At 38.8% G+C, this 24,948-nt stretch overlaps 1 protein-coding gene across 3 annotated transcripts in view; it reads left to right on the forward strand.

Annotated features, from left to right (window-relative positions):
• Window positions 1-24,948, forward strand: part of CSRNP3 (cysteine and serine rich nuclear protein 3) — a 111,804-nt gene that overhangs the window by 5,196 nt on the left and 81,660 nt on the right. For 2 of the 3 annotated variants that reach the window (XM_040604426.1, XM_040604425.1), the window contains exon 1: window positions 4,143-4,514. The exons of the other annotated variant lie outside the window; for it this stretch is intronic. In XM_040604426.1, coding sequence (XP_040460360.1) covers window positions 4,424-4,514 — 91 coding nt within the window. In that variant the 5' untranslated portion in view covers window positions 4,143-4,423. Of the gene's footprint in view, window positions 1-4,142; window positions 4,515-24,948 lie in introns of those variants that run through there. 3 annotated transcript variants of the gene reach the window in all.

A 24,948-nucleotide genomic window follows, 5' to 3' on the forward strand; every position in this document is an offset into this window, starting at 1 on the left:
TTATGATGGAAAAATCTGTGAATAGTGTATCTAAGACAAATATTTTTATATCTGAAAGGGTGTTTAGAGATGCATTAAAACAAATTTGGAAAGTAAAGTCTGCTGCCAGTGGCCTGCTGGTCTTCATGTGATTTGGGCTGTGAGACCTGTCTTCCCATGTGCTGTTCACCGCACACACGTAGGATTATTATGGGATCATGAAAATGGAAAAATGCTGCATTGAACTCTGCATCGGAAGCTACTCATCCAAAGACACGTAGTTCTGCTGTAGAAGTACTGTACTGGAGTAGGGCAATCTAGTATTTAGGTAATAACTTCATCCAAATGCCGGTTTGTAAAAGATTTTTCTGTCACCAGTGTATGTCGTAGCTGTGACAAAATAACTTGCATATACGTGAGAGAGAAATCGAGCTTAATGCCCATACCCAGCCATGAATACCCTGGATGCATATCAGTTTTTTCAAGTGAAGCTAGAAGTTCTGAAATGACTAATTTACTTTTTTTCTCCTCTTCCCCCCCCACTCCCAATGACCTTCTATAGGAGATAGTTTGAACATGGTGGGTGCATGGTAGGTAGTCCCTTATCATGAAGAACGACTTTCAAGTCAATTCAGTGCTAATGTTGAAAAAAAAGCGTATAGCCTGCAGTTGTATATATTCAGAATGCTGTATGTGATTCTGGATTGTTCTTATATTTGTGAATTCAAGGAAACAGAGGTATGAAAACTGGAATTTTTAGCATATGTCTGCAAAGATTTGTGGGGACTGATAGCACCTGGCAGTGTATTGCATACCACCTCCCTCCCCGCCTCCCAATGCAACCTCAACCCATTTATTAGAGCTTGAAGGTTTATTTTGATATTTTTCTGGCTTTGCTTGTAATACTAGGCAGTACAGGTTTTCATGGAACAATTTGTCCAGTGCTCCTTGAGAATTCAGGAGAAAAGGTAGTTGCTGGCTTGGGCTTCATGTTTGAGAAATGTGCAAAGTTTAGGAGAAAGGGATCCCTTAAACACAATTAAAGAATGCAAAGAGTTGTGAGTTGCAATGTCAGATATTTTCCATAGTATATGGAGAGGATGTGAAGCTGGTGATGCTGCGTAAAACTGGATGAATATGTCAAACAGCTTCTGCATTTCTGTTGAGACACATTGAGTTGTTGAGGCTGTTAAGGACTGACATTGCGATGACATAATCGCTGACCCCATATTATTCTCAGTTATAAATCCTCTGGTTGCAGTCTCCACTGTTCCTCAGCATGTGTGGTTCACACTTAAGGGCTTTGCTGATAAGCTCCATCACCATTTCCTACATAATGGAAACCAAACAGTAGTGCTGTGTGGGGGCCAGCTGACTCCTTGAGTGGAGATGGAGGCTGGAGAATACACCTCATCCCTAAGAACTTGTCTGCTTGGTGTCATTGGCATACTGTGCACTCATCGCTAGGCTGTCATTACGGATCAAAATTAAATGAGGTAGTGACTCATTTACAGGGACATACACAGTTTTTGAACAGGTCAGATGCTGCATACTGTATGTGTGTTCTTATGCTTGTGTACAAGAAATACTGCGCATCCTAATGTTTCCCTAATTAGAAGAAGGGAAACATAGTCCATATGTGAAACATCTTATCTTATAACTTAGGTATATAGTGGTAGCACTTGTCCTGCGTGGGCAATGGAAAAATAAGCAAGAAGATTTCTTAACTGCAAGTATTCACTAGGTGTCAGTGCATGATCACACTGAACTGATGTTCTCACAGTTCTTTGATGATTGTGGTGTCTCGCTTTTGTACAGGGATTTTTAAAGAAAATGCCTACTTCTGTCTCCAGCATGCAGCTTGGATTGAATTTAAAAATAACTAATGATTAGTAGTAATTAATTCAGTCTTGTTTTGGGGAGCAGCCTGATAAAAATGCTGATTCTAATAAAAACCAACACGTTTTGTGCTTAATGAAAGGTAATTTAAGGACTTAAAATGGCCAGCGTTGATCATTATCCAGCTTTCTTGTCAATATCTGCTATATTGCTAATCAAGCACTTGGTGATACTGCTGCTGATCCTGGGTGTGACTAAAATTCCTTTTAAGATGAGGCAAAATGACAGTTTTCATAGTGATACATGATCTGTAACACAAACACATTCGCTTAATTATTTGCAAAAAATATTATTTTCCTTAAGGGATGTAAAAGGTCAAGTCTGTAAATGTAGTTGAAGCAGAGGAAAACCTCAATGAATACAGCTAAAATTGCCTGGTTTCCTGTAAGGAAATCTTCTTGATCTCTAATGTCACTAGAATGAAATATCATGTTTATTGAAGTATCTCATATTACTTGCATCTCAGTATTATATTTTTTTATTATTATCTTTAAGCAGATTTAAGTTCATAATATTTAGCCTAGTTTTAGTGATATATGATTAGGGAATGTATCTTTTCAATCTGTATAGAGTGATCAGCATTCATCTAAAATTTTGGGTTTTGAGAAATGGGTATTTTCTGTCTTATATGTAAAAGTATTTGGTTAGAACTGTACATTAGTAGGTTAAAATAGCAAAAAATTGTCATTCAGCTGATAAATGCTAATATTTGAAATGGCTCCCTTGTGTCTTCCAGTTCATACTGACCTTTTTCTATTGTATTTTAACCATAGCACTTAGTGAATGGTAAAAATATTCACATGTTTTGCCCTCTTATATGAAATCTATTTACGAGTGTGGCCTTTTTTAGCACTATTCCCTGGTACCCCAAGGGAAGCGTTAATACCTGTGGTAATAGGTAAGAGAAGTTAGTTTGGTTACAATTACACATTTTTTGACTTGAGCTTAACGTGATATTGCTACCTATTCAGTATGTAGCAGAAATACCGATGTGATTGTTCGACGGCCGACCTTCAGCATTTTCCCTAGTGTTGTAGCTGTATGAGGACTGTCTTTGGTGCCATCTTTGTTTAGTCATACCACTTCACTGTCAGATAGAAACTATCTGATCATCAGACAAAGGCATATTTCTCCCACTCCGATGTCCCTCTGGTTACATCATGCAGTGACATTTAAGCACTGATCTTTCATCATGGGACACAGCTACCTGCCTGACCAGATACTAAGACAAGTTCTGATTAAGCTTGTACAAGAAGTCCATAAAAGATAAGGTAGGAAGACTGTAAAGATTAAAATAGACTGTTGTCTAACATACACCTCTCCCTTACACAGATATATGGAATACTAACACATGCAAGAAGTTCTAAATAAAGGAGAGCTTGAGTGACTTCTCATTGCATATGACTCTGACTTTGTGTCTCTGAACATTGCATGAAAACCCATCCTCCAGCTTGAATTGCTCATTAATTTCAACAGATTATCTATTCAAAATGATGCAAAATAAAGCAGTTTCTGTCACTGTCTTAAAAATTGTTCCTAACTGAGGCTTAATAATTTATGTATAAGAAGTGCTGATTTTTGTTTTTAATGACGACTTCAGGATTCTTCCAGGACCTCTCTTCAGAAGTTGATCTGTCTGAAAAGAGCTCTCTCTGCCCAATGACAAAATTTTAATCTTCCCTTGTTTGACATGTCTTGAGAAATTTGTTTAAAATAATTCCTGGTGCTTGCTTTCTACTGTCCTGCTTTTCAGTGCCAACTGTGACATTCTGTTGGTATGGTTCCTTTGAAGTTCATGGTTCTGCTAAGCATTTTCTTGCAGGCCTACCGAAGGTGATTAAAAAGGCATTTGCAACTCAGGAAATTAATTTGATGGATCTCTGCAGCTGCAACTTTTGAAGTAATACATACTGTGTTTTTAGCACAGAAAATGGAGCTTGTGTCTCTGCAAAATATGCAAAGAGAAATTCCATCATCCTGCATTTTGCTGGGGTTTCTGCCTTGCCGAAATGGACATACTAGCACAGTAGGATGTCTGAATTTCTGACCTTTAAAGTATAGGCAGCTGTGTGCACTGAGAATCCAAACCACTGAGCCCTCTTCTGTGGGTGGACTCTTAACGTAATAGGATTTTCTCTTTCACCAATGATAGACAGGTACTTGTTTATTATAGTTGACAGCACTTCCTAAGAAGGTGAGAGACTTGGTTACTGTTCTTTCCTCAGCCTGAAATTGTTCAAATCCACACCTGAATCTTCCAGAAATGTACCATAATTGACAAGCTGTAAAATAATTTGGGGAAGATAGTGCTAAGTAAGCAAGGGTCTGTCTTTAGGAGGATATTGGATGGAAAGGAGTATAACACTCTAACCTAATAGTGGGCCATTCAGTTGTGTGGAGGGATAGTTGGGCTTTCTTGTTCACAAGATTGTTTTGGAAATGGGGACTAGACCCCTGTTCTCTTCTAGAAATCTTTCGCAAGTCTGTATGTGAAGACACAGGTGGATTGTTTGCAGAGCACTGTTCTTTGGTGCAGCTGAAGTTCATGTCACTTGGGAAACGAGTACATTTTAATTTATCAGCAAAACTATGCACCAACATCTTGAACTCCACCTCAGCTACAACAGAGCAAAAAGGTAAATAATGACCTTTCTTGTTGCAAGAAGCATGACAGATTAGCACATGCAGAATTTCTGAAAAGGCAACTGATCTCTCATATAATTTCTTTAGGGCTTTTTTAGCTCTGCTGCTTACAAGCTTTATGTTTGTTTACTTTTCATTCAATAGCTTAATTGAATGCTGTACTGATCATCTGGTAAGATTAAAGATCTTTACCCAGTGGCAATGTGATATATAAGTTCTTATGTTTGTTGCATGTATGATGGTGAATTTTACCTTAGAGAGACAATTATGGTTGTTTTTTTGGGGGTTTTTTGTTTTTTTTTAAATGCCTACTAGAAAAAATATAAATGGTACAGGTGAAAAAATGGCTGCAAGAAAGCAGTAATATTGAAAGGATGGTAAGTACCGGTTAGTTATGTGTCCTTATGGACTGGATGTGATTTTCTTAGATGTTCTCTTTCTGTGTCTATTTTGGGGAGCTATGCATCAGCAGCACTGGGGAAAACCAGTGAGTGCTATCGATAACACCGGTGCATGTCCTTTCTTAAAAGTATGCATGGGGTAAAGGAGGAGCTCCTTCAATGAATTCTGGAATTATATTTTGCACAAGTATATTTAAAAATGTAGTACTTGTATTGGTAGAAATGCAAAGCAGTGTTAGGGTTTTTTTAACCGGGAATTTGGTTATGAACCCCCACCCCCCCCATGTTTTATGCTCGTATAATGTACTTGAGGACCAGATTCACCAGTTGGTCTCTTCTCTTTGATCACTGGTTGGCACATGGATGTGCAGAAAATCAAAAATCTGGTGCAGAAGAAGGGTGACCCTCAGATATTAGTGTAGCCTCATGAGCTGTCTGGTAGTATACCTGATTGTGGGCAGTCCCCCAATATTAACTGTGCCTGAGTATAAGGCTGGTTTTAAGTGAATGCAACCAGTATGTGAGGCTGAGGACAGGGTAGCTGTAGAGTCATGCATGAAGCTGGGCTGGGTGGAGAGAGCAGAAAGATGTAGGGAAAAACCGAAATAAGAGGTGCAGGACACTGCATGTGTTTGAAAACAGGATGGTAGCACACATGGCATAATTTATCAAATATAAATTAAATTGATTTTTAATTTTGTTCTTTGAAAAATGAGAGATGCCCACAATGCTGACTTGGGGTCAGCATCAAATGTTTGGAGGGAATGAATGTTGGTATTAACCCTGTCCTTAACGTTTTTCACCTTTCCTGTCTGAATTAAATGTTTTTTACTAACTGCAGTATAACTACTTATGCTTAGTATATTTTGCTTCATACGTTTATGTCTTTGGACTTTTTATTATGTTGTAGTACTCTCTTCAATTAAGATTTATGAAAGAACTATTAAAGACTGTAAAAAAAGGAAAAATATTTATATCTGATTTAATAAACTTCCAGGAATATTTGAATACCCGCACATATGATCTCTCAGATAAAATTTCAAGTATTTTCTCTAAATGCAGGCTCAGTAACATCTGTGGGAATCAATTACCATGAGCATTCCATGTAAACCATGCTTGCTTTTGAATAGGCACTTTGATCCCATGACAGCAATACAGGTATTAAATGATGTTGAATTCCTTCATCAAGAAAATCCTGTGTTCGTCACCCTAAAAGGGGGGGTGGGGGTAATATACATAATATTTTTCATGTATGGTCTTTGGTTTATTAAGGTAATAATTAATTACAATCTCCAGGCATCCTAGGATACATGGAGGGGTATTTTTTTCCGACATCTTTAGGCGTAATTGCCAGCTAGGTCAGAACTGGATTGACTCAAAATCAGCTTAAAGGTTTCATCCAGTTGGTGCATTAGTAGTGGAAGAAGGAATATAAAAAGAAAAAACCAAAACAAAAAACGAAACTCGCCTAACCTGCAAAACAAGCAGAAAGAAAAAGAACCCTCATTAATCTATCAGGTACTTGGTTGTGGTGACTAAGTAAAATCTCATAAGGCGCCTGTCATAGCAGTGAAAAGTGGTACTCCTCCCTGACCTAGCTGTCAGTCTGCGTCTGTGTTCCTTCCAAACGGGGTAGTACCTCGTCTTTTCTTACCGTGCTGTGCCAGCATTATGCTCTCACTGAAGCAGATATGGCTGAAACCCAAGAATTTTTGTTACAGCTAATAAAAACTAGGTTAATAAACTTGTTCAGGTTTACTTAATTTTGCCTTTCAGTCGTGAAGTCTGGATTATGGTTCAAAAGAAACTTGTTTTTAAAGTCTGATGTTTTAGGCTTGTGGCTGTTATTTAGTTATAAAAGTCGATTCCTGATTTTGGGAAGAAATTACCTGACTTAGTTGTTGGTATGTAAATAATTGGAAATAATTTCCATGCTAGAAAGCTGCTTTATAAGATAGTCACAGATGAATTAATGAAAATCCATGTATACTCTTGTGCAGAAGTTCTTTGCTTGCCTTTTCTCTTGTCATTTATTATACCACTTTTGATTTCACTGAAGGCAGATGACACTACTTGAGTTGATTAAAGGAATATAAATGGAGGTTGGTAAGTGGGTGGGAGTCTGAAGAAGCTGAAATTTATGTAACTTGCATTTCTAAGAGGTGAAAATTAGTCTGCCTTGAATGTGTTTCTCAATTTTACCCTCGGATTTGTTTCCACCTGGCACTATTTTTGTGGAGGTTTCTGTTTGTGTTTTGTGGTATTTGGTTTGTTTTGTTTTGTATTGTTACACAAGCTATGTTTGTTTGGTTTTTTAAGAGGAAAGGAAAGTTTGTTTCGGTTTTGCTTGGCTTTGTTTATCAAGGAGTAAAGAGGAAACTGACTATTGTCACAGAGGTGCTGCAGTACTGTTTTTCTTAAAGCTAAGGAAGGTACTAAATCACTCTGCTTTCAGCCTCACCACCCCCACCACCCCCACCCCCAATCTTAGAATAGTTTTTAGAGCTCCTTGATAGATAAATCTTCCTAAAGTAAAATGTATTCAAGTGGCAGATCCACTGACCAGTATGGTCGATTTCTGGCAACCTTGTGTGCCATATAGAAAGGGCTTGGTTTGTTACTGTTCTGACTTGGAGCAAACACTCTTTGGCACAGCTGCTTCAGAGACAGCAGAGTCTTCTAAGATCTATTAAAGAGTAAAATTGTATGAATGCTGTGGTAAAGTAATCCTATTCTTTTTTCCTGAAGCAGTTTTGATTTTCAAACTATAGGATGATGTGTTTTCGCTGTGCCTTGCCGTAATTATCCAGCTTCTTCTCCAGCCCGAACAGTCATCCCTTCAGGCTTCATTAAATGCAGTCAGTAGGGCATTGAAGCCGATATAGCTTGTTGTATGGCTTCTGAATTTTAATACATTGCTATTTCTGGTTGTGTAGTTCTGTTTTTTTCAGCGACTAATAGAAACTGTATCACGTGCATCCTAATAGATAGCTTCTCGCCATTTAAACCTCAGACTACTGGAATTGCACGTGCCTTGAGAGATTTCTAAGGCTAGTAGGTGATGGCATCTGCCCACCATTTGTGAGAAAGAAACCTCAATTCTCCATTTGTATTCAGTCATAAATCACAAGTAATTTCCTTGCAATGGCAACAGCTTCCAATTAAGGAAACCTTAACCTGGATTTCATAATGAAACATCAGTGGATTCCAGTTCTTTTGACCACACAGGATTTTTCCAGGCAGCAGTCCTGAGTACACACCAGGAAGTCATACCTAGTTCATTCATCACTTTCTTCTTTTTTCTTCTGTCAGAGTTTACTCTGCCTGGGGACCATGTTGGCACATTTCTTGATGGCATTGGGTGCTGAGTTGCTGCATGGTGGCTGTGAAACTCGGATAGTCCTGTTGCTGCCTTACCAGCTTTGTCCCTCCCACTTCAAGGATCTTCCCACAGACATATAGGATGCTGAAAAACAAATGTCTCTCTCCATTCAGGAGACCTAGTAGATCTAATGTGTGGAATATGACGTAGCTTCCTGGGATCTTGCTAGCAGAACAGTGAATAAGATCCTTATTTCTAGGCCACGTGTGAGAAATTTGTTCTGACATCCTAATAACGGTCTGTCAGGAGAGTGATTATGCTTTAGGAGATCTGATCTCTTCCAACTTCAGTAAGTGAGGTGATGGCTCTTTTGTTCCTGAGCTGGACAGTAGCTTCTATTTTTCTTACGCAAATGCCTGATCCTGCAGTCAGTAGCCTGGGGAACAAACTGGTAAGTCTCACACGTCTGCTTGTAACTTTCTCTAAATACCAAGTTCCACCTATGTCTTCATTAAGCAATATGTTTGAGCTGATCTCACACTTGATGGAAGAAATCTACAGTAATTGGTTTCTAATGAAGGACTATGTGATCAGCTATCACAAAGTTGCATAACCTGAGGATAGCTGCTGGGAGTCAGGTGCTGTATGAATGCCTGTGCCCATTATTGAGTGGAGATCAAGAGAGATGTTAATTACTGGAAATCAGACTTCTCTGAGATATGTAAATCTACAACTATCTTTTGCCCCCCGGCCATTGTTTCCCTTCCCTCCTGCTTGTGAAGATGTATGTTTCAGAAGAAACTAAAGTGATGCATAAAGTGCTACCCAGTGTCCTAAATACGAGAGTGGTTAGGAAATCAGCACATCTTATACAAGTCTGCAGAAAGAAAAAGTGGTCTAGTCTCTAAGTGAATTTACATGTGAAGCACAGGGAACTCTCATCCCCATCTCACTATATATATTCTTTTTTTTTTTTTTCTCTCTCCCAAAATGTGAAATAAAGGGCACTAACAGAAAATTATATGCAGAACCTAATAAAACAAGGATCCTCTTTGATATCAAATGCTGTTGACAACAGGTTTTAGTATTGATTTAGTTTTAAAGAATTTTTACCTCCTCTGTCTTTTAAGTAAGTAAATCCTTCATGGTTCTAGGAAGGAAATGGGTATGCACACCAAAGAAGCAAGTGTGGACCAGATGTGAGATAAAGGAGAGAGAGAGGCAAATAATCTGATAGAACAGCTGAAAACATTTTTTTTATTTAAAAGAAAAGTAAAAAAAAGAAAAGCATAAGGTCTACAGAGAAGGATAACTGGACTAGTGATTAAGCCTGCTGAGGGAGGGGAGTAGAACAATTAGCTCTGCTAAAGGAAGAGACTGAAAGCAGATATTGTGGGAAATAGCATGTTTAGTTTTAGCAGCATATGTTATGAAATACAAGAGGTTTGTTTGAAGTTCTAATTATTTACTAAGCTGTTTCAGTTCATATTTACAATCAGGGTTGGCTAAAGTGTTAAGATAAACATGGCTTTTATTTGTTTTTTCCAGTATCTCTGAGTGTGGAAGTGTGTATGGTTTAATCATCGTTTAAATAACTTGGTGTGAGTGTCATTTTGCTTGTCTCCTGTGGGTCTGTGCAGCACCTTTCAACTTTGTGTCCACCATAGTTTATCATTAACTCTGGAGTGGGAAGTAAAAATCTTGACTGATAAGCCTGGATGTTACTAAGCACTGTGAGTTGTGAGTGAAACCTGAACTGGGATCTGTGAATGGTTCGTAATGCACCAAACGGAGCCAGGAACCACCTCCAGCCCGGACGGCACAGCTATATAGATCGCATCAAAGGACACTGGCAGCCTTGCAGTTTCTGATTTCAGCGTAGATTCTTCTAATTTACTCGGTCAGTACCATTATATGGTAAGGCAGAGCGGATTACTGAGATGTATTTTACATACACTTTCTAAATTTTTTTTTCTCTGAAGCTTTATTTCAGGAAGGAGATGATCCTGTAGCATATTATCTTTCCATAAAGGTGTTGCCAAAAATAGCTTCGTTCTCTGTAGTCAGAGAAAATGGAAGCAAATGTTTTAATAGCAACGGACATAAGCAAGGAAAGGAGAAGTAAAGAAAGTCCTTGCAGCAGTCTGTTTCCTGAGGAAGTCTTCCTTTTGTCTGATATATAGCTCTGGAGAAAAAATTAAAATTATGTAAGGAGTATTAAATATAGAGAAGTTAAGAAAAAAGGTGAAATAGCCGAATGAATACAAACATACAGACTAATCACTTGAGTCACAGCAGGGACTAAGTACAAACCTGGATTCTGAAAGGACCTGCTTTCCCTTTCTCCATCTCTGTGTATCTGTGGTTAATTAGTCCAGTAATAGCACTTTGGAGCTGGAAAGCATCACTGAGACTTTGCAGGAGCTGGCTCAGGAAAGGGACAGTCGGGCTCAGGTGTGCTGGGGAGCAGCCAGGGCGGCCGGCGGCTTGGCAGGGGTGGGTGGGCTGGGGGCACCTGGCGGCACTGAGGGGGCCAGGCCTGGCCATGGCTGCTGGGCTGGCGATGGCCTGGTGGGCTGCCCTGCAGTGGAGCAGCAGGTCTGGGTCAGGCTCAGCCGCAGCGGCGTGGTGGCACAGCTTGGGCAGGGGCTGAGGGCAAGAGGCTGCATTTAAAAGCAGTGTCCTGGCAAGGGGTGGGCAGGTCCCCAGCAGGGCCACCAGCTGTGCTGTCTGCACCTTGGCCTGGATCCCAGGCAGCCAGAGCCCCCCGCCCCCACAGGGAGCGCCCTCAGTGCCCTGGCATACCAGCAGAAGTGAATTTCATGTATTTAAAAAGCATTTATCAAGCAGATGACTACTTAATTTTTGAGGTGCAAATTGAAGCAAATTTCACACGGACTCTCTGATGTTCCATAGAATTCTGAAGAACACTGGCAAGCGTAGGTTACAGGGGCTGCACAGACCCTGCTCTGCTGGGGAGACGTGTGTGTGCAGGGCTTGGGAACTGCAGGGGAAACATCAAGCCTACTTAATCATTTTTTGTAGCAAGGCTATGTGTGTTGTACTTTAGAAACACTGACTGTATTAGAATTGCTTCATTCTGGGACTATTTTAGAGGTGTTAGATTTTCTTTTGTTAGTAACCTTTCTTCATAGTAGATTTTGCAAGGCATTCCAATTTATTTGTTTGTACCGCCCATTTCTCTGTGACTGGTTATGGTAATAGTGCTTCAGGGCTGGAATACCGTTGCACCTTGCCATCTGTATCAAAAAGATTTTTAAAAAAGTCCAGTTACGACCCTACAATTCTGCGGCACACTGCGTTTCACTCAGCAGTCAGGCTGGTTGAGTGGTGAAGCCTTGGTGCTCAACTCTAGATTTCTTTCTGCAGATAAAAAAGTTTAAGTTGTCTTACAGCCAGTCGCTTATCAGAGCGAAGTAACTGTTTAGGTCTTTGTCAGTGATCCCCACAGTTCCTTCCCACTAAAGAAAATTGTATTGATTGTCTGTATTTGAAACTTAAAAGTTATTTTAGTGTTTAATGCTTACAGGAATGGATTTCCATTTTTCTGGGCATCTAGGAAGAGGTTTTATGTTAAACTGAGGTAATTTGGTTAAAAAGGCGCCCGCTTTACTTGTTAAGGCAGAATCTGAATGTTTTTTCTCAGGATCTGCTGGCAGTTTGTTGTGATAAGACTGACAGCTAACTTTTTCAGAAGCTAAAACAGCTATTACTTTATAGTGAAAGTATGCTAATTTGTATAGTCTTGCTGTGTTTAAAGATCAATAATTCAGTGAAGAGGATAGATGCTCTTATTTAAAGGAATTCACAGTTAATTTTATTGGAAGGCTGTAGCTGAAGATTGAAATTTGTAAACACAAAAGGTGTCTACCAGCTTCTGCAGCTTAACGTTTTCCTTTCAAGGGGAAATCCTGGAGTAAAAATGCTTTGTTGTGGCAGTAAATGTTACCTTAGTTGAGACTGAAGATTAATTCCTGATTTTGATTTTAGTTTTAATTAAACTGTCATAAAATAAATCTGATGCTGTTGTCTTCAGCTGAGCTGATACCTGATTTACAGGGATATATAGAAAATAAAAATTCCCTGATCTTGGAAAAAAAAATTTTCAACTAGATTTAAGGGGCTACAAATAGACTTCACAGTATATTTGGGGCACATGAAAACTTTTCACCCAGTCATTTTTTGCATTTGAATTCTTAATTAGGTAGAAGGTTTTGCATGGACAAAGTTCACGCAGCACACTAGATTTTGGCTACTGTATTATAAATACAGTAAATTAAATGCATACTTACCAGTTACACAGGTAGAGCTTTATATAGGTAGAACTTCATGAAAAAGTATCTCGTAACAATCCTCTTTCAGGTATTGTATAAATACTGCCTTGAACAGAAAGAAAATGTATTTAGTAGGAAATTACTGGCATCCATCTCTGAATTACTCAAATTTGCATTGAATTTCAGATTCTTGCTTTGTATAAAAGCACCACTGTTATTTTGATAATCACAAAATTTCCTGAATACACAGCAGCACTCTTCACTGAAGATCTGAATAGCTGAGTTGGTCTCAAAGGATGTATACAGGCAATAACTGTGTTCCTGCAGCTGTTTGCTTGTGTTTTCCATACAAAAAGGAGCTGAAGGGGAGAACAGCTATTCACTAGTGGAGCTGGAGGTTATTAATGGAGAGGCATGTTTTTTTCTTGTCTCTAAATTTTGTCCCTACCTTCCAGTACAGAGCATCCTCACTGATTACTAAGTAGCTCATTAAAGTTGGATTTTAGATGTGCTTTTTTGTTTTGTTTTCTTGCTGTTTTCCCATTTTGCGAGCATGCAGATGGGGGTGGGGAGTGGGAAATAAGGGAGAGAGCATGTTCTAGAGGATGCCAGGATGACTTCAGTTATTGGATGACTGCTGTCTGATGGATGGAAAAAGGAGGAGTAAACCTTTCAGTCCGCACTGACAGAGCTGAAACACAGAAACCCGATTTACAGGTAAGGGTGAAAAAAATTCCTGTTCTGAATAGCTGTTCTTGATCCTTGCCACAATACTTTTTGGGTGTAAAAAAATGCATGTGCAAGCATCTTGTTTGTTCCTTAGTAGTGACTTTGAAGCAGCTTTTCAGGTTATTATTTCTCCTGCTTAGGATGTTTCAACTGATGTGAGATCCATAGATAGCATCAGGCATGCTTATGATTTCCCTATCTGACAACTTTCTCATGTGACGTGTAGGCATTGGATCTCATTGATGGCTGAAGTTGTTCAGTAAGCTGTAGGAATAGAGGTCTTTTGTGTGGTGTGATGGAAATACTGGCTGTTGAAAATACAGTATGTGCTACCGGCAGGAAAATAGTGGTGGAAGATCTGAAAGTGTTTTCTTTTGAGTTTGGATAGGAAAGGGGCTTACAAATGAACTGCTTCTAAAACTGTATGTGTCTTATTTAGTGTTGAACGTACAGTACGAATGGTATCTCAGAGCAACTCTTAAAGGGGTTTTGTGGATTTTTGCATTTTTTTTAGGTTTGGAATGAATACAACTTAAAATTCAGTCATAAAATTACCTTTCTCGTAAAGAAAAAGCATGATATATACAATTAAATTATGTGCATGTGGCAGATAGATCTTGTATACCTACAGCAGTTACATACCAGTTTTAATAAACTGTTGAATTAGCTCATATGAAACCTGTTCTGCTGATTTTATGTTAGCAGCAGCTGTTAATTCACAAACACTGAACATGACAAGTAGCAAATAACTTGGTACAGAAAACTGATTTGTTTATTAAGCTGCATTATTTGAGGATATAGGACTACAGGCAGAAGTCCAGGCCTCAATGAAAAAATTGGAGACTTTGATATTGGCCTTACTGGGGCAAGGATTTCAACATGCCCACTCTGTTGACTTATTTCTACATTGTAGGTGTAGAAAATAATTGTTATACTACAGGACCCCGTTTTGCTGATTTGAAGCAGAAATATTCAATGAAATAAATGAATTGTAATTATCATTGGTTTGAGAGTATATAGTCAAAAAATATAAAGTGAAAATGCTGGAATTTAGTTTTAATAATTTCAGCATGATCAGTAAATGCAAGTATCCATTTTTGTTTTATTGACCAAGTGCATTCCCTTACAGCAGACCCAAAATTATTAAAAAGTGATGTTATTAAAGAAAAATTGGACCAAGTCAATAGAACTCTTGCTGAGTATTAAAAGGGAATGGAAGAAGCTTTCTCCTCTGTCCACTTATTTATACACTTTAGTAGCTGCAAGCATCTGGAGCGATGTCCCTTTTTCTTGGCTGTTACTTCAGAGAATGGAGCCTGATACATTCGCTAAACAATCAATGAAAAAATTACTGACTTCGAGCAAATGTCAACAGTCCACAAAATTATTCTAAAACACTGACAAACTGTATCCTTTTTATACTGGAATGTGAACACTGGTAAATAATACTGACTGAAAAATAGATGAGTTCATCCTAACATTTGTTATTTGTAGGGAATAGATACGTATCTGAAAGCATAAACACAACTGTTAAATTACAATCTCAAATCTATGTAATTCAATTGCTTCCTTCCCCCCCCCCCCCCCCCCCCCCCATGAGAAAACTGACTTAAAGCAGCTCCAGTAACAGAGAGGAGTTGATGAAAACAGAGATCTAGTTCCACATGTATTTAAATTATTCTGTCTCCTTGGAAACACTGCTGCTGCAGATGGATTTGGCTTTTGGCAGCTAAAAATATCTCCTGCTTAATAATGACAGCATAAAAGATACTGAATAAAACTACAGTGGTGTCATTAGTTTTAAAGTTCCCTAATGATTCGGGTATTCTACATGAAGTACCGATTTGCGTTTTCTGCCCAGAATTCCCTATCAGCTGTTGCCAGCACTCGCCAGCTTGGGGGAAATGAGACAAGCTCATTAGCCTTGGTTGGAGACCCTAATGAGAAGGGAGCATGTGGGTGGGAGGTAGGGTAGGCAGTTTGAAAGCAGGTAGAAAGTTGGAAAAAAGTTCGTGGTGGGGGTGCAGGTATGCGTTGTCTAATACTTGAGGATAAAGCTTATTCTCAGGGAAGCCTGTGGTTGGAAGAGTATGCTTAAGCCCTGCGTTTGTAAGTGAACAATTTGTAAATAAAAGACTGCCTTTTTCTTTTATTTGTTGCAGAATCTATAGTGAATGCTTCATCAGTTGTATGTATAGGTAACAAGTATCACACAATACATTTCAAGTCAAATATTAAATGACCTTAAACAAAACCCAAAACCGAAATTACTAAAGAACTTGTTGTGAGAAATAGCGTTATGTTACTTAGCATTACTAAGACATTTCATCCTCTAAAGAATTAACTCTTTTCAATTAAGAAAGTGTAGCCACTACTTTTTTTATTCAGTTTTTTATTATTTATTCCCTCCATGTAGCACAACTTTTTTTTGTTGTTGTTGTTAGCTGGTATTCAGTATATATGGGAAAAAAAAAACCACACTTCTGTTTTTTTGATCTCTCCTTCATTTCCATTGCATGGCTTCCTGCTTGTGCCCAGAAAACAGAACAAATGACAAACACTTTTTTCAGTGCGGCATGGTGGGCTAAACATACCTCTTTCTTTATTCTTCTGTTTTGTTGGTATGTGAATTGTAGCATAGATCAAAATTGATGATTCATTTTCTATTATTGAACAAGGCATTTCTCCTGTTCTGCAGTGTCTTAAAGACAACATTTAAATATCGTAAGATATTTTTACACATATAAAAAATTAATCCTCTGCAAATTAATACTAAAATCCGTTTTTAGCTGACAACACAAGTGCCAAAGGTCATTTGAAGTAAAAGTTGAATACTTGGTTTTGATTAATTGAAATAAGAGGAAAGGATCTGGTATCTTCCATTCTGTAAGAGACTGTTAACATATTAATAAGGGAGATTATTAAATGGATTATAGAAACTTTTCTGAGGACAATAAAATTTAATCATAGCAGGCCGCCTTATTGAGAATAATTTATTTTGTTTTAAGATGAACAAACCCAGGTTGCTTTAATTTTAAGACCCTCTTGTAGTATGTAGTTTAAGATTTTGGGGAGGTTACAAGTAAGTCTAAACACTATTTGAGGAAGTTGTGGTGTGGTAAGTTGCTGGAAGTAGCAGCTATGTGCATTAAAGTGGTAGTCAAGTTGTGCCAGTTTGACACTTTTTGAATGCTTTGATTTCTGGATATAGAAGCAGAAGTTACCTGCTGAAAATAGCAATGAGAAAGTTTGTTGCGCATGGCCTCTGTTAAACACTCCAGATTTCAGAGGGGAGAATGGCGAACCCTGGGTCAAAATGCAGAAATCATGGGGTGGTAAGAAGGGGAGGGCTGCTGAATTCATGCTCTCTCTGCTGGCTTTGATGGCAACGGTGAATGAGCTGCCAGGCTGTGTGTTAAATAGCATGCAACAGGGAGCCAAGTACCTTGTACTTGGGCTGTAGAGGTGTGAAGGCACCATTGGCATATACCAATCCTGACCATGCTGTACTTTGGCAGGAGCATACTGAGCTATACAAGATAACCTACCGTGTTGTGCAGTTCCTCTGCAGGCAGTACACAAGATTGATGTTCATGAAAGAACAGTGTGGAAGATCAGTACTGAAATAGTACAAAGGCACATCACAGTCTGGCAATTAGTACTGTTACTTGGGCTAATCTGGGCAAAATTTACGTTTCCAGCACTCTTAAGGTGACAGCATTTCCAGTCTTTACTACAGAGTGGGACACTACTGCCATTCTTGTAGCTGGGAGCAGCATAATGCAAAGTCACCGTGCCAAGAACATGCTGAAAACACTACTGATGGTCTTGGAACCTCACTCCTGTTGCTGGGGAGGGGCTAGCCAAGCCAAATGTTGTCTGTCCTTTTGCAAAGAGGTGCAATAAATATGTGGTGTTAGTATGCAGTCTCCTATATAGCGGACAGACCAGTTCTTCCTATTGCCTGCATGCTCACCCCTCTCTAAAAGGTGCTGTATCTGTAGAAGTCAGTAGGACTGGTGGTAGTGTTTTCCTGCTTTCACATTTCAGTTTTATGAAGAGTTGTGACATCTCCTGGCCAGAGCAAGCAGTCCTGCAATACAGTCTACAAAGAAGTAAGTCTTTTCTGGGAGCCCACATACAAACTTAAAAGTTTCTTTGGAATACAGATACTTCTGTAGTGGAGGTGAAATACATTGCACCATCTTTTTTTTTTTTTTTTTTTTCTTCAAGCAGAAGCAAAAGAAAATATTTCACAGAGGGTTTGGGTGAAGAGATTTTTAATTGATGAAATTTCATCATCAAAGCTTAAAACCTACAAGAGAAGTGGCCAATACCAGGTCTTCAGCAGCGTTACCTGAAGACTTTGGAAAGGAGTTTGTGACAGGCGCTGCTGATAGTGTCCTAGATGACTTAGATGGAGGTTAGTCATTATGAACCTGAGTTTGTGACCCAGCTTCAGCATGACTTTTTCCTGAATCTCCTGTTTGCCTCTAGGACTCGATGTCGCTTATGCATCTTTCACTCTTGTAGAAGCAGTTCTTGCTGCAACAAGCTTAGAATATTGTTACAAATGAAACACGAGCTCAAACTAAACAGCTTTTGTGGGCAGATCTTACCTTGACAGGAAAGCCCTCTTGCTGAATGCCTCTGAATCCCCTTCTACAAGGTTGCACCTTTGTCATTGGAGACCTGAATGCTAAGCTTCTGGGTGCCTGGTTGAATTATTGCTGCCTCTTATTCGTCTCATTTTGCTCTCTGGGGAGCATGCTGAAAGAAGACTTAGGAGAACTAGCCTAGAATTTCATTCTGTTGGCTGTATTATACATGAACATTTCATTTAAATGTTGACATCAGTTGGTGTAGCTAAGAACTGGACTCGGGCATCAGAAGGCCATTTGCTACTGTATGCAGGAGTCTTATATTTGGGTGATGGAGAGCGGGGGCATTTACATGCTTGGTGCATGTAGAAGCTTATGAGATGCTTCTGGAGGACTCGGGGAGCCAGATCTACCACCATTGCATTGGTACTGTGTGTAGAGACAGGTGGTGAGCATATGCCAACATCCTTTCTGCATTCTAAATTCATTGCCAGTGGAGCTTGTTGGTGTGTGTTAGAGTGCACAACAATGTGTAGGCAGTCTAGAAGATTAGTGGATTAGTAGTCAAGTGTGAAATCAGGAGTGCTGTAAAGTGATGGTATAGAAACCCTGCAAAGAGCAGGCTTGGCAGAATTTGGTGTGCAATGCCAGAACAGATTCCCCAGGTTGAATTGCGCAGTCTTATCCTGCAGGATTTACTTAGTGCTACAAATTTAGCTAGACTGAAGCAAACAAGCAGAGAAAGACTTTTCCTAGTTTACGTCTGTGTAACCTGACCACTGCTGTAAACACAATTTTACGAGTAAGATTATACTAATGGTATAACTTCTGCCTATACAGAATAGTTTCTTTAAGTGGAATTAGCTTGCTACGCGTTTTTAATTTTTACAGATTGTAATAGTGAACCTATCAGCCCTACCTCTGGCAACTGGTGCTGGTGATTAGAGCTGCCAAATACAGTGAAACATGTATTGCAAACATTAATTTGAATTCTGAACAGCTGTTTGAGTCATGTTCGTGTACCTCTGTTGTTCACTGTTTGCAAGCATTCATGCAAATGGATTTTTGTCTGCATTAATACAGTCCTTTGCATGAATAGACATTTTCACAAGCAAATAGTATTCTTTGTGTGAATGATGATGTCACAGTAGATGATTTTGGTTTTGACTCTTCCCACCCCTCCATCCCACCCGCCCCCATTTAAAACTGTCGGTTACACAAAGAGCAGAATGATTAAGCACAATATGTGGAACCAAACAAACACCTTGATGAGTTCATGACCGTCTCTGCTGCTGACGTTTATTCAGCAGGTAAGAAAAATGTCTTTAAAAAAATCAAGCTTTGTTTGCAAGCTAAGAAAAAGACCTAAATTCAAAAAGAATATTAATCACAACAAATAACCCAAACATCTCTGCTTGTGAGCATCAATATTCATGATTTCACTGTGAAATTATTTGCCAAGTCTCCCTAGCATGTTATAGTACATGCTGACTGGCCAGTGGGTGGGAGTTGTTTGTGATGAGTACTTTGCAGTAATGTTTTATGTGTAACATCTGCTTTCTGCATCCTCCTGTTCAGTTTCCAGTCATTTGCATAAGTGTTTTTTGTTCAGAAGCAAATCTGTATTGTTGCTACAGACTTTGTCTAAATTTTTCTGTACTTTCACTTGATACATTTGAGACAAGGCAAAATGCATTGCCTCTCATAGGTCAAGTCTTTGGTGACTGTCTTTTATTTTTATTTTTGGGTGGGTTTTTTTTTTTTTTTTTTCAGATAAGAATTTTTATCCAGGTAGATTTTATCATGGCACATAATCAGCTTTCAAGAAGGAATTAGTATAAAATAAGATTTCATAAATAATGAAAGAAGCAATTAATTGCATCTTTTCCTCCCCTGAACGCCAGTGTGTTCTTGGACTTTTTCCTAAGCATTGGGCAATAACTGATTCGTATAGTGAGGCTTCTCTCTAAATCATGAGGATATGTAGTCTGAGGCAGGGTCCTATTTTACTATTTCTGATCTGTTTTGTTATGCTTACTGCATATGGGACATACTTGATGTTTATGTCTTCACAGGTATGTTCCCTACTTGTTCAGTTTCCCATGTGGTGTAGTATGAGCTGGATACTGTAATGCTGGATTTTTCAAAACAGTCATTTATTTGAAGATTTTGACTAGGATGAAAACGTCTTTGAATTTGTCTTTGTCACTGCACAAAGATTTTTTTCAGCTGCCTATGTCCATATTGCAGCGTGTTGTTTTATTAGTATCTTTTAGCACATTTCAAAGCAATAGCTAAAGTGCAATTTAGGAGAAATGCTTGCCTCTCCCTGTAATACCTATCCAGTGTGGTCCTGGCACTTTTGTTTCGTGGATTATTTTTCTGCTTTACTTTTTCCTGTCCATGGGTGTCTGTGAAACACTGGGGATATGGCAACTTAAAAGTTAGGTTTTGTAGAGCAAGCTAGGCGGTATATGTTATGGGGATAACATAAGAAGCATCTTGGAGCTGGGAGCACGGACTCCATCACCCCTCCCCTCCCCTCAGTAATTCTAACACAACTCGTTTTTTGGGCTTTTCAGTGGGATTTGGAGGTTTTCTAAAGGATTGCTGCAATGAGATTTTAACCATGGTTCCCTAAAATTTCCCAGCTTTTCAGGTACAAGAGAAAACTCAATCCAGCCAGGCTTTTACAATAATTTACTTTGTAGGTTCCAGGTAGTATTGTGACTGTGTTAGATATATCCCCCACATTTACATGGGATTTTTGTCATCTAGTAATAACATGTTGCCTCTGAACTTTTAAAATGTATGGTGCCTGCCAATTATCCGGCATCATAGCAAGGCAAAGCCTGTTGCCATGGAGCTCTGAGGACTTGCTTTGCCAGTCAGCATACCTGCAGCTAGAGAACTGGTTAAATGATCTCTTTGTAGGAGTAGGTGGAGGAAAACTAGGAAAGGAGTTAAAAATGGAGCGGGGGGAGAGGGGGGGGAAAATGTTTAAGAAAGCTATATGATTCTCGCAGCCGACATCCATCATATGCTTCCATCGGGTTGCCATTTCCTTGAAGAATCCATAACTGTGTCAGGTGATTGGTCTTTGACCTAGAGTTCACAACAATGTGTGTAGCTGATTTTCCTTGCTTCAATACTGTTCCTGCTATTTCAGCTTTGTTTTGCTTTGCTGTGGATTAATGTCATGTTAGTATGGTGAGGAGCACAGCAGAGGATGACGTATCACATCACTGTGCGAGGGTTTCTTTGTTGTGAAGGACAGATCAACAAACAGGAAAGCTTCCAGTGCCTGCTTCTTAGTTATGTGAATCAGCAGGATGCAGCTCCAAATCAAACTTAGCTACTAGGGAGTTATTTAATAATTATCCAGAAAGGTCTGTTTCTAACTGAACTTTTCAAGCCAACTTTCTCCTTTTTTCACCTGAACTGACAAGTTTGATATAGCAGATCTCTAACGGCAGCTGGTGGCTGTTATTCTGTTTGCCTCTGAAGGCTGGACCTCACTGGTGTCTTCTTACTGGAAGTCCAAGAATATTGACTTAGTACTGTGCATTTATTTTTCTTAGTCATGTGATGTTGTTTGGTTTCTATAGTCAGTCATGGACTTTTGTGTACTAGATTTTATGCAGTAATACACACATTTACTCATTTTTCTTCAGAACATACGTATTGCTTTAGTAGTTTTGTGTGTTTGAGATTATTCCCATCCTATATGGTGTACTGTTTTGCATGCTATGACTTTTCTGTTAGCAAAATTGAACCACTGTGTAGTTATATTACCCTTACAATTCCTGTTATCAGATATGGAGTTTATTTATAGTTTTACTTTTCATTTGTGAATTAGAAATTAGACTTGTTTAAGCCTTTGGTGCCTTGTCCTCTAAACCTGGAGAGTCTTCGGTTCAGATGAGGTTGGATTTAGATTTGTGACTGCATTTGATTCAGTTTGATTCCCCAAAATCTGAAATTTCTTGTTCAGTATAGCTATGGTGCAGGAAAAAGGACAGAAATTCAATTTTTTGGGGAAAAAACCACAAGAAACCCCCCAACCAACCAACCCCCCCCAAAAAAAAAAAAAAAAAAAAAAAAATCAAAAGTTCCCTGCCCTGGTTCTCCAATTCTGGACTTAAGGAACCTTTAGAGATACTACAAACTTTGTGGCCTCACTGCTGCTAGAAGTTTGACTTGCTTATTCCTGTTGTGCTCTGTCTTCCACTGGGATATATCACATCATCAACAGAGTGCAAAAAAATGCTTTCATGAACATTGTTGGGTTGTGTGTCACCATGCTTCTTATCTCTTAGTTCCTGGAGATGTGGATCTCACCCAGGTACTACAGGGTGCCTGTGTAAACAAGGTGTGGGTTAAATGTATCTGTGCAGATGTGCCTCTTTCTGAAGAATATTGGCTTATGGAGTGGCAGCTGTTTATACAGATGTTATTCTGAAGGGATCTCCTGCTGGTACATAGTGTGTACAAACAGTTTTAGATCTCTTTAATCTATCTCTGTGATAGCCAAACTCCTGAGCAACAAAAGTGTCGTCTTTCCCCTGTGTAGGTGTTTTCCTTGGGAGGGAGACTTGGTAGCAGAGAGGCTAGAATCAGCAGATCTTAGGCAAGTGGCAATGCCTAAATTTTTTCACGACTACTTTGTCAAACAACCTTCTTGATAATCTTATTGGAAGATATTCAGAACAAAGATTGAGCAACAGTGATTCCAAGTATATATAATGGATAGCTGTGCGCTGTGGTGGTACCCAGGTTCTGCAGTATACCCCTACCTCCTGGCTTATCTTTCTTGGCAAGCTGGGTGCGGAACTAATGCATATGCTATTTCCAAGGATCCTGGGAATCATTTGTTACAGTTTATTACATAAATCTTCTTAATGAAATAGCTTTTATGTTACCAGGTGATGACATTTGGTGCAAATGTAGGCTATGCTAAATGCCAGCAAATTCAAAACCCTTTGGTGTGAAAAAAATTGTTTCTGCTACTAGCTGTAAACAGAACTGGCAGTTGAGACTCACTATCTGCAACGACTTTACTGATGTGCAAGATGCATGTTAGGCATCCAGTCACTGTGTGGTATACTTGCAGAAGACAATGAAGGAAGAGCTTTTGTCTGGAAATCATCTTGGACTATGAAATTAGTTCATGCTCTCTGACAGTCTGCACACTAGTGATGATTGCAGCTATTAGGTTTGCCTCGCAGTGCAGTTACGACTGAACTTATTTGGACGTGGAACTTCATGACTCCCGTAGCCACAATTTCAATGGGCTCAGACGTGGATTTGACCTAGGTCTCACTTAGACGATAAACTCTTTGTCAGCCCATTTCTCACTGTCTTCACTGAGATGTTTGAATGTAAGCATTTTCTTTCTCACACTCCAGCTGCTTCTTTACCCTCTTCTGCAGTCAAGCTATAATCCTGTGGTTTTGATATTGCGGGCTGTTGCCATGGAAATAATGGTGATTTCACAATTTCAGTGCTGTAAGCATTGCAGGAGGCAAAGGAAAAGGTGGCTGGCAAGCGATATAGTAATGATGTGGGGGACAGTTCAGAGTTGTTGTTTCTGAACCTGTTTTTTGGGGGGGTTCAGCCCCCTCTCTATTGTTGTGGGGTTTCAGTGTGTGTGGTGATGCTGGTGTTCTGTTTCTCATGTGATTTTAATAAAGGTTGATGCTTAAAGATCTCATGTATACTTACTTTTTTGCAAAGGTTATTACAGAGCGATGTTAAATGCTCCTTTGTCCTCAGGATAAAAATACCATGTTTTCTTTGCAGTCTATAGTAATTCATTTTTGGACAGAAGGGCAAAGGTTGAGATCTAAGCGTGTTCTGTTTAGAGTCGTAGCCTGAAGAAATCCCTTTCAGGAAAACATTTTTTTTTCAATAAATAGTAAAACAAGCTGAGAACATAATGACAGCCGTATGCATTTAAAGCTGTCTGTGTCACTGACAGTATTAAAACCTAGTATGTTTGTTATTTAATTTTTTAGTGTGTTCTGCATACGAACAAGTTCAGTGCTGAAGATCATCTTATGTAGCATGTGTTCTTACCATTATGTCATGATTCCACACCTATCCTGAATTTTTTTTCTCTAAATTATAGACACATCCATAAAGGTAGAATGAAACTTACTGGAGGGAATCAACTTTGGTGTAAAATGAATTGTATTGGCAGCTTAACAAGCTGAAGGCAAGCGGCATTCAGAAGAATGATCATTTTTTGATACTATATGCTTGAAAGCATCAAACAGCAGCCTTTTTCCCCAGCTATTTACAGCAGCGTTCCACTGATTAGTGCAGTCAGTAGCTATTATCTGTACCTTTTAAATTAAGACCTTAAAATTAATTTTCAGTCTTCAGTAGGATGTAATCAGTAACGATGCTGTCAGTAAACTTTAAGATCTTTTTTTAATTAAAGATAAAGAAAAAATTGTTTCAGCCGATCAGATGCATTAAAATGATCTAGGGATTTTTTTAAAAGTATTTTGATCTTTTTCTGCTTGCTATTCCATAAATGGAGATGATAAGAGATCAGCTGTTATATATGAAAGGGAAACAACTATTAGGAAGCCAAGTTCATAAGGATAGATTCAGTCCCTTGATACTTTATTTGTGTGAATGGAAATAGTCTACATGTGTGCCAGTACTCATAACTGAATTTCACAAAAGCTCTGCAAGAAACTTCTGCATAAATTAAAATGACAAAATGAGCCAGAAGTGTGTTTGCAGGGCCCGGCCTGAAAAGATGCTAAATATCTCATGCTCTCCAATCTAATTGAAAATGTGGGCATTTGATATTACTGTTACATAAATTGGACCTTTAAATCAAAAAAGAGAACATTTTCTTTCTGCACTATATTTAGTGAACACTGATTTTTGTCATGTAATGTTTCTTGGTGCCAAGTACATTTTAAAGTGTTGTATAAAGGCACATTTCTGCTGAATTATTTTGGATTATATATACTTTATGCTTGGCCCAAATTTGATGCGTAACTGAAATACTATTTTATTTTTTTTTATGCATGCGGTTTGTCAAAGAACTTTGTGCTGGT

Source organism: Falco naumanni, chromosome 8, assembly GCF_017639655.2.
Source record: "Falco naumanni isolate bFalNau1 chromosome 8, bFalNau1.pat, whole genome shotgun sequence".
NCBI classification, from domain to species: Eukaryota; Metazoa; Chordata; class Aves; order Falconiformes; family Falconidae; genus Falco; species Falco naumanni.